Source organism: Rousettus aegyptiacus, unplaced genomic scaffold (genome assembly GCF_014176215.1).
Source record: "Rousettus aegyptiacus isolate mRouAeg1 unplaced genomic scaffold, mRouAeg1.p scaffold_m13_p_11, whole genome shotgun sequence".
NCBI lineage: Eukaryota > Metazoa > Chordata > Mammalia > Chiroptera > Pteropodidae > Rousettus > Rousettus aegyptiacus.
In genome coordinates, this window is record NW_023416286.1 from 597,735 (window position 1) to 607,832 (window position 10,098).

At 54.4% G+C, this 10,098-nt stretch overlaps 1 protein-coding gene across 1 annotated transcript; it reads left to right on the forward strand.

Annotated features, from left to right (window-relative positions):
- Positions 1-8,687: 8,687 nt before the first annotated feature.
- LOC107514455 (probable serine/threonine-protein kinase tsuA) lies at positions 8,688-9,887 on the forward strand. Its single transcript, XM_016152189.2, has 2 exons — positions 8,688-8,952; positions 9,205-9,887. The coding sequence occupies exons 1-2, from the start codon at positions 8,936-8,938 to the stop codon at positions 9,476-9,478; spliced, it is 291 nt and encodes a 96-aa protein (XP_016007675.2). The 5' UTR covers positions 8,688-8,935; the 3' UTR covers positions 9,479-9,887.
- Positions 9,888-10,098: the final 211 nt, after the last annotated feature.

Sequence of the window (10,098 nt, forward strand, 5' to 3'; positions counted from 1 at the left end):
TAAGGTTCATATAGAAATATGGAGGATCTGGAATAGCCTAAACAGTTCTTAAAAGGAACAAAGTTAGACAACTGAAATTCAATTTCAAGCCTTACAGGACTTCAGTTAAGACTGGAATTGGCATAGAGATAGACAAATAGGTCAGTGGAGCAGAATACAGTCCATAAATAGACCTGCACATAAGTAGACCCCTAATTAATAAATTATATTTGTTACTTTCTATTTTATAATGGAAAACAAAGACCCAGAAAGAAAATGTAATTAACGACAGAATCACTAAAAAGAGATTTGCCATACTAAACTTATTATTTTTATCTCTATACTTTAAAAAAATTAACACTTTTCAGAGCAGTTTCAGTTGAGGGGAGAGTTCAGAGAGTTCCCACACACCCCCTTTTGCACGCGCACAGCCTCCCCGCTATCGGCATTCCCCATCAGAGCTGTATATTTGTTACAGTTGATGAACTTACCTGGACATCGTAATCACCCGAAGTGCATAATTATGGTTCACTCTCGGTGTTGTACATTTTATGGATTTGGACAAATGTATAATGACATGTACCTGCCATTAGGATGCCATATAGAGTATTCTCGCTGCCCTAAAAATCCTCTGTGGTATTTTCTCCCCTCAAATACCTAGCCACTGCTGATCTTTTTATATCTTTGTAGTTTTTGCTTTTATAGGATGTCATATACGTGTAATTACACTGTATGTAGCCTTTTCTGATTGGCGTCTTCCCCTTAGTGATACACACTTAAGGTCCCTCCATGTCTTTTCATGGCTCGTAACTGATTTCTTTTTCATGTTGAGTCATCCCTTGTCTGGATGGCCCACAGTTCATTTTTCCATCCACCTAAGACCAGGACGTCTTAGTGGCTTCCGGGTTGGCAATTATGAATAAACCTACAAATATCTACATGTAGGTTTTTGTGTGAACATAAGTTTTCAACTCCTTTGGGTAAATACGAAGGCGTGCAATTACTAGATCACATGGTAAGAATATTTAATTTTATAAGAAATTTTCAAGCTGTCTTCTGAAGTGGCTGCACGGTTTGCATCCCTGTGGCTCTGTGTGCTCACCAGCACAACGTCTTAACTTTTGATAAAGACACAAAGGGAATTCAGTGGAGAGAGAACAGCCTTTCAACCAGTGGCATGGGATAATTGGCTATCTATTTGCAAACATTCACACCTTGTGCCATATACGGGAATTAACTCAAAATGGATTAAAGACCTAAATGTCAAACCAAAAACTATAATAGTTTTAGAATTAAACACAAGAGAAGGTATCTGTGATTTTGGGTGAAGATTTCTCAAGTATAACATCAAAAGAACACAATCTCTTTCTAAGATACCATTAAGAGAATGAAAAGGAAAGCCACAGAGCAGAGCATATTTGCATATTTGCAAATAATGTCCAGACACATGTGCAGGGACTTATAATATCCAAATGTATGAAGAACTCTCAGAACTTAAGAAAATGGGCAAAATGAAGAGCAGATGCTGCACTAAGAATATACAAAAGGTCAGTAAGTACATGAAGAGATCTCAACATCTTTGCTCACTAGGGAAATGTAAAGTAAAACCTCAAAGAGATACCACCACACACCTGTTAAAACAGCTAAAATTCTAAAAACTCGACCATTGAGGGTGTTGGTGAGGACTTGGAGGAACTGGAACTCTCACACGCAGCTGGTATGAGTGTAAAATTGTTCACCTCCTTTGGGAAATATTTTGGCGGTTTCTTAAAGTGATAGACATATGTCCACGATAAATACAGCCATTCCACTCACAATAGAAGTAGAAGCATGTGTTCATACAAAGCCACATTCAGCTTTTCAAATAATAGCCACAGACCAGGAAAAACGCAAGCGTATGTTACAGGTGAATGAATTAACCATGGTATGTCTGTACAGTGTACCAGGAATAAAATAAAAGTAAATAAGTTACGTGAAACATGCTGCAATGTGGACGAAGCTCAGAATAATTGTGCTGATGGAAGAAGCTGGACAAGCAGGAGCACATGCCGTGTGTTTCATTTAAATAAAGTTCCAAAACATGAACAGAAAGTGATAGAAAGTAGGTCAGTGGTTGCCAGTTTAGGAGTTGGACAGGCAGAGTGGGGAGGCAGATCGCCAAGGGGCCCGAGGGGACTTTGGGGGCATGGGTGTGTTAATGATCCTGATTTACTTGTGACTCATCAAATTAAACACTTGTGCAGTTTATTTTGTGCCAATTGTACTACCACGAAAAGTGTAAAACGATTGTTTGAGATGATTATAAACCGTATCACTCTTTCTGAGCTGTCACATGGAGGAAGTGACGTAGCGGATGCCGGCGTGATCCCGGCAGTGAGCCCATGCGTGAGCCAGCGCCCAGGACTCGTGCTTTTCCACCAAGGAAGAGCTCCTCAGTTTTGGCAGAGAGCAGGCAAACGGGGCCATCAGAGGGAGGGACATGAATAGGGTATTCGTCCTTGGCCACTGTCTCCTAAAACTCAGGTCTATAGACTGGAGTCATCGGCCAGAGAGGCAGAGGAGTCTGGGGACAGGAGAGCACTTCCTGACAGGTCATGGCTGAGCCCTCCAACCTGATCCTAAGCTGCACCTTCCTGTGGGGACAGCACACTTCGTAGGAGAGAGTGGCTTGATGGACAGCATGCGACAGAGATGCAGAAGCCAAACAAGGCAGCGGGGACACCGAGATGTGCACGCAGTGTCATATAGAATACCTTCTGGCGTGCTTTGTCATGATTAGGTCTATATTTTTAGTTCAGAACAGGAGTTAAGTTTCAGAATTCCTGTTTGGCTGTTTTTATCTCAGAAACACGTGACCGCTTGTCACGAGGCTAAATTGGGAGCCACACTCAATGGTTCCGAGCACACTCTGGGGGCTGTATTCAGGGCTCCATGACAAATGTCTGAACAGATTATAAGGCCATTTGATTCGTTACCACTCTCTAGAAAGGGCCGAGCATTTGCAGCAAATGCCAGAATGCAGACAATGCTGTGAAGTTCGCGGGGGACTCGGGGAGGGCGTTAACAGCCTGTGACCCAGTGACGGGGCAGCGGGCCATGCACGTGAGACACGACGCGGAGGCCGAGCCCGCGGCATTGTGGAGTAAGGGCTGGAAACCAGCCACGGGAAGGGGAGGGCGGCCAGGCACGGCCGGCTCGCTTTTTGTTTCCTTCCCCAGAACGTGAGCTTTTCATAGATCTGCAGAGGTTCGTCTCAATAGAAACCAGGCCACCTCGCGGCCTGCAGTGGTGCGTGGTGCTGCGCCCGCACCGGATGTGAGCTGTGCCGCTCGAGTATCTGAAAGGGGGCCGAGCCCTTTGAAACAGCCGTGCACTGCGGCGTTAGTTCACAGTGGGTAGTCCTAGCTCCCAGAGAACATTTATGTGTATTTTCTGTTGGGATAGAAGAGAGATGAGGCTGATCGATGTTTTGGGACAGTGGCCGTTAGCCTAGTGTCGCCTCGTAACATTATTAAATATCCATTTTTCACCAAGCCAGCTAGCACAGTGTTTAAAAGTAAAGACTTTGCCCCCAGGTGGCCTGAGCTTGAACCCTGTGCCCACCACTGCGTGTCCCGTGCAGCCTGGAACAAAGCCTCACGCGTCTGTAAGCTTTAGCCTGGTCCGGCCCCTGCCCCTGTGAGGGTCGCTGTCAGGGCTGAATCCATGAAGACCTGTGAGGCCCTGGGAGCCGTGGCTGGCCCACAGGACGCGCTCGTCGGGTTTCCTGCACGCCTTGCCTTTGAGTCCTTACGATCAGGCAGGAAGGGCCGGGCCTGGTTTCGTGGGTGAGCCACGGTCTGCACCCTGTGTGCCTGGGCTTGGGCGTCCAGTCTGGCTGGTTCTGCTCCCGCACGCTGGGTCGCAGTGCGTGAGGGCTGCTGTCCGCCAGGTGTCCGTGTTTGGAAGCCCCACCTGGCGTTTTCCTCACGTCGGAGTGGACTTCCGTGGGGTCGTCCTGCCTGCGCCTCGGCCGTCCCGGCGAGCAGTCCAGAATGTCCTCTGCGAGCTCCGTGTCCCTGGAGTGCGAGCAGGAGCAGGCAGCACCTCCCTCACCCAGCATCGCCACACTCCAGAGGGGGGCGTGGCGACGCGGTGGCTTCATGGTCTTGAACTGGAGACGAGTCAAAGCTGGAGAAGTGAGGTGACTCGGTCGGGCTCAGTTTCCACGGGGAGTGAGCAACGGTCCACCTTAGGAGACAGACAATCGGATTTCACTGAGCGTCCCCTGCCGTTCCGTCTTCTGGGTCCACTTACCCTTCACCTCGTGTGGAGGGACCTGGCCAGGTGGGTGGTCCGGAATCCTGAGACGCGGCCTGCCAGGTCGAACAGGTGCCTGAGCCGGCGGGCGAAGACCAGCTGTCAGTCTAGGTCCATTCTTCCCTCTGCCCATCCAGACCAGCCAGGGCTGCACTTCCCAAGCCCCCTGGCAGCCAGGTTGAGCAGGTTAATTTCTGGATGTGGAGTGCAGGCAGGAAAGATGGGTCGCTTTTGCAGGCTGGGCCTGAAACCTCACACGTGCACTGCCCCGTCTTTCCGCTGCCCATGAGTTGGAACACGTGTGATCTTGAGACGACATGTAGACGAGCTCAGGGCCCTGGAGGCTGTGGGACGGCGGGGATCGGAGAAAGAACTGAGTCCCTGCCAGACCCTGCGGAGCAGCGTCCAGCCCACCGCCCCTGGGCTGTCGAGTAGAGTAGCCAAGGACGCTGTGGACACTATTGTGAGATCTCGACTTCATCTTTGCCTTTGTCCTCACACAGGGTCCTTACGCCCTTTAGCCACGTCTTTCACAGCAGGGTTCTGTCACCTTAAACGAGGAACAGGTTCCAATGGCAGAAACAGAAATGAACTCGTAAGCACTCACTTGCATTCATCGAGCGAGAAGAATTTGTTCCACAGAAAACGACTTTGCAGTCGTTGGTAATTCCATTGCTTATTTTCCACTGCAGAATTACACCTTTGAATAAAGCTACCTCGTTAGTGACTGCTTGCCAGGTACGTTGTTATGCATTCGCTCTGCTTTGGAATTCGGTGGTTTATTGCTAGAGACCACACCTGCCTTTTATAGAGGACTTTTGAAACCGGTCCAGAGATTATCTAGAGGAGACTAAAAATATGTATACAGGACTGCGGCGCGAGGGAAAGTGTGCTGGAGGAAGGGTAGATGGTCGTGTCAGGATCGCGGCTACCTGTGCCCAGTAAACAGTCAGCCGAGAGGAGTCAGGAACTGTTGTACCAAGTTCAGAAGACACAGGCCCACAGTGTCCCACGTCTGTGATGCAGCAGGAAGCAAGCCAGCGACGCTTTCCACTTCGCGCAGCAGGACGGTGACTGACTTGCCGCCGTGTGTCCACCTACTAACCTGTGTGGGGTTGGCAGAAGGGGCCATGGATGGTGACACTCGCTGGGAAGTAGGGACGCCTTGCGAGGAGAGGGCTTTGGGGCTAGCTGGGCCCCATGGGGCAAGCAGTGTTGCAGGCGACGGAGGCGGCGCGAGGGGGCAGGGGGCGTGGACGTCAGGCCGTCCAGGGCCGCCTCACCCCTCCCCACACGCCCAGCCGAGGCCCTTGTCGCCATTCGGACATGCCGCCACAGCCCATTGTGTGCCCGCCTGCAGCCCTGCCCTGGAACGTGCCAGATTTAGGAGGGCGATAGATAGGCACGGCGCACGCGATGCAGCACCCAGCATGGTCTGAGGTGCACCTCGTCTCCCAGCACAGTATCGTGTCCGCTCAGAAAAAGCGACGACAGTGGGCGGACGGAGAGCCCCGTGGAGCTCCAGATCGGTGCGGGTCGGGTTTTGCGGCCCTACAGTCAGGCGGGGTCCGAGTTTGTCTCCCAGAGTGTTAAACTTGCTGTTCTGAAGTGCCTTGTGCACGCTCAGGACCACGGCACCGCCCGGCCCCCCCATGCTGGGAGCTGCCTGCCCCCTCGGCCTGCAGGACGGCCCGGTTCAGCTTCTGGCTCGGTCCCCTGGCTGCCAGTGCCTCCCGGGCGGGGCTGGAGTGGGGACGCTCGCTTCTGCTCTGCTCTCTGCGCCAGCGCCCCACATGCCAAGGGCTCCCGGCCACCGTTTTCTCAACTTCCAGCCTCCGTTCACGCTGTTCCCTCCGCCTGCAGTGCCCTGCTCCCCTGCCCGCCACACGGAGACTTGCTTCCCCACTCCGCCGCCTGCCCCAGGGTCTCTACGCACAGGACTGTCCCTGGCGGCTGGGACAGTTTGTTTCTGTGCCCTGGCGGGGAGAGCTGGATGTGTGGCCCTGGCCCTGGCTGTCTCCGGGACGCAGGTCGTGTTTCATTATGGCTGTTGACAGACACTGGGATTCCAGGGACGACTCCAGGCTTCAAAGCTGCCTCTTTCAGAAGCCCGTTTATGCATCCGGAGCGTCTAGACTTTGCCTCCGACGTTCATAGTGACCACTCGTAGTGCTGGCCGACCCGACACAGAAACCCAGGCCTGCCACAGCCTTGCGGAGCAGCGCCCTGGAGTCCGTGCCCCAGCCAGTCAGAGGGACCTGGGGGCGGTGGGTGGCCTGCTAGGCTCAGCCCGGCCCGCTGCTTGCCTGAGACGGTTATGTAACATCCCAGAGCCTCTGTCCCCTGGTCCCCTCGCTGGTGAAGAAGGTAACGTACTGAATGACATCTGCTGAGCCCGTCCCCTGGCTTGGCTGGGGGATGAATCGAGTCGCCTGGGGCGTGTCCCCTCAGCTCATCTGCGGGACCGTGCTGAGCGAGATCTGCCGTCTGGCTTCTGTACCTCAGTGCATGGACCACAGCGAGGCGTGAGCGGTGGAGCACGTGGGCGAGGGTCACGCGGGGGCCGGCGCCCCACGAGGGCAGTGGGCTGTGCACGCGCAGCACGCGGGAGGGCTGGGAGCAGCCTGTGAATTATTTACCTTTTTGTTAATAGAGTAGAGTGGCTTCAAGGTCGTCCATGTGGTAGTGGCCCTCGTTCAGTTGCATTCTGACAGGCACTTCCTACGGCAGAAAGAAAGGAATGGTCAGTGTGCTGGAAACTGCACGAACCTGGCTGTCCACGTGAACCGCCTGGGAAAATGAAGTTAAGAGTCACTGAAATGTGAGACTTTTAATGGCCCTTCGGCAACAGAGCATCCGCACCGTGCGGCTCCCCAGGGAGCCTGCTGGGTCTTCGGCACTTCGTTACTACCGCGACTCCACGTTGTTTGGGTGACCGAGGTTTTATTTCATTCTACTTCTTTGCAATTTGGTCAATGGCTCAGTCTTGCATTGAGCCAATATTTATAGGACAATGACGCTGAGGTGGGCACCGCCTCGGGTGCCGGGGTCAACAGCGAGCATGACGAATGCGCTTCCACTCTGAGCTTCCAGTCTGCTGGGGAGGGAGCAGCGCCAACAGCGAGTGATGTCAGCAGGGGTGGCAGAGCCTGGGGGGGGAGGGGACTAGAAACCATCACGACTTGGAGCGGTACGACTTCCTCCTGCTGGACTGAAACATTACCCCTCGGTATCTGTAATCTCTCTCTCTCTCTCAAAGAATCCTGATACAAGTTTCCCAACATTCTTCACAAATTGTCCTTTTGTTCCTCTCGCCCTCATTACCGGGGCTGTGCCTCCTCGTACCAGCTCAGTAACTCCCGGGCGTCCACCGCCTCCGTTATTTATAGGCTGCTATGCTCCCCTCGCTCCTCTCCCGTCGCCACCCAGACGCGCTGCACGTAGTTAGTTATTTCGATCTTTCCTAGCAAATCAATTCTCCCAGCCTCCCCGTCATTTTTATTACTCTGCTCTGAACTCCCTTGAGGTGCCCAGAGTTCGGTGCCGTTTTCCAGGTGGGGTTGGAGAGAGGCTGCCCAGGTGGGACGCACCGCTGCTCTTTGCCGAAGGGCGGGTTGCGAGGTTGGGAGCAGTGGCCGCCCCCTGCTGTGGCAGCTCCATGACTCAGACCGGATTCCCGGACACCTCGCGCCGCCCGGGCCTCAGTGCCTTCCCGCTGGGCAGAGCGGGTCTTGCTCTTCCTACAGCGATTTCACGGACTTCCAGCTCTCGGTCAGGGATGGGCAGCCAGAGTCGGAGGAAGGGAGACGGGGAGCAGAGCACTGAATCCCATGTGACGTGTGGCAGTGGCCCCGACTGCCGTGGGGGTCCTCTTTGTCTCTGCTCCAGGCTTGTCACCCTTCCATGCACTGAAAAAACCGAGGCTCGGAGCCGGGGCTGAGCACGGGCAGGCCGCCGGCCAGAGGGGCCCAGCCCGACCGCAGCCTTTGCTCTGGGTGCCAGCGGCTACTGAGCGGGCCGCTGAGGACAGCACAGGGATGGAGTGGTGGCCTGCTGTCGCACTCGGGCAGCAGGCCGCACTGCCCCATCCTGACAGACGGTGTCCTGGGAGGACCGCCCAGGTCGCAGGATGGAGAGTGGGGGCTGCATTCCTGAGGCGAGGTCACCACGCCCCTACCCCAGCTGCAGCGTAGCCCGGAAGGCAGGCCCTGGCAGCGGATCCTCTAGATGGTGATTGTGGGGGCCGCTGCAGCCAGCCTCTGAGGACGTTTCTAGCAGGATGGTGCTCGAGGTGGAGCCTCACGGCCAGTCGGTCGCTGTCTGCGGTCGCACCACTTCCTGACACCTCACTCTTGTTTTCCCTCCTCTTTTTAGGTCAAAGTTCAGATGGAGTAACCCATTCCTCCTCATGCTGATGTCAGCCGTGATCAGGCGTACGTGGGCCGTGGTGCAGGAGGTGTCTTTTGTGTGCATAAGAGGGGCATCATCTTTTCGGAAGACGTAAAGTCTCTTTTGAAGCCATTGTCACATCGGGAAACACTGTTTGGCTTGCACTGTCACCGTCTGGTCTGCCAGCTCCTCACAGGCCTCTCGGCGCCTCAACCCAGTGTCGTGGAAAACATGATGGCCACTGCGGTCACACGGATCTCGAGCCCAGATGGTGCCGTTCATCAGGTTTGTAAGATTGGGGAAGTCATTTAATTTATTCGGTCCTAATTTTTCTCAACTTTAAGTTGGAATTTTTGTCAATGAGCTCTTTTGAGGTGTAAAATAATGTGTTTAACATGGTGCTTGATGTCCGAGCGGGTCCTTCCCAAATGTTGGTGTCGCTTCTGCTCATTTCTGCTGGTTCTCTTTGATAAGTAGGTGGTTTGCCAGATGACCCACATGTCAGTGACTACTCCTAAGTCATCTCCTGTGTGTTAGGAGCTGTGCAGTGTCTACAACCATCACCACCATCGTTACGACGACCGCCACCCCGTCACCTCCACCGTCACCACCGCGTGGCACCAGCATCACTGCCATCAGCGGCACCACCACCCTCGTCACCGCCAGCACCACCAGCTGCATTGTTGCCACCGCCACCACCACCACCACCGCCACCACCAGCCTCACCACCTCCGTCATCACTTACGGAGCACTCGTGCGCCAGGAACCATGCCCGGCACTTCACGGACGTGCTCTCGTTCAGTCTTCATGATCGGCCTTTGAAGTAGGTACTGTTGTTATGCCAGTTTGGAAAATGAGCGTCTGATGCTTAGAGAGGTGACGAACTTTTTCAAGGTCATACAGAATGAGGGAGATAAAAGAAAGAAACATGAGCCGCGAGCCCTGCGCTGCGGACGTGGGTGATCTGCCGGGAAGCACGGTCAACGATGTGCAGACGAGTGACCTTGAGCAGACATCCGTGTGAGTGCCAAGCTGCATGGTCCAGGCCAGAAACGCGGCAGATGTTCAGGGAACAGGGACTGACGAAGGTCGCTGTGTGTCAGGTTCTTCTGCTGCATGGCGCTGACGTGTACTCGCGGTGGACGCGCGGGGGAGGCAGGATCTCAGGCAGGCCCGCAGCGCGCGCGGGACTCCAGGACGAGGTGACAGAAACCCGGTGAACAGAAACCGAGTGAACCGCCCCTCAGAAGCCGGGCGCTGGACCCCAGGCCGCTCCAGGGACTGGGCAGGCTGTGGCCTGGCCGCACAGGGTCCCCTGGGTCCCCACTGTTAACACAACTGCCGCACTCGCAGAGGTTCCCCCTCCTGTGAGTCTTCTCCCTCCCTGTCCCTCCCTCCCCCTCCCTCCCCTCCCCCTCCCCTTCCCCTCCC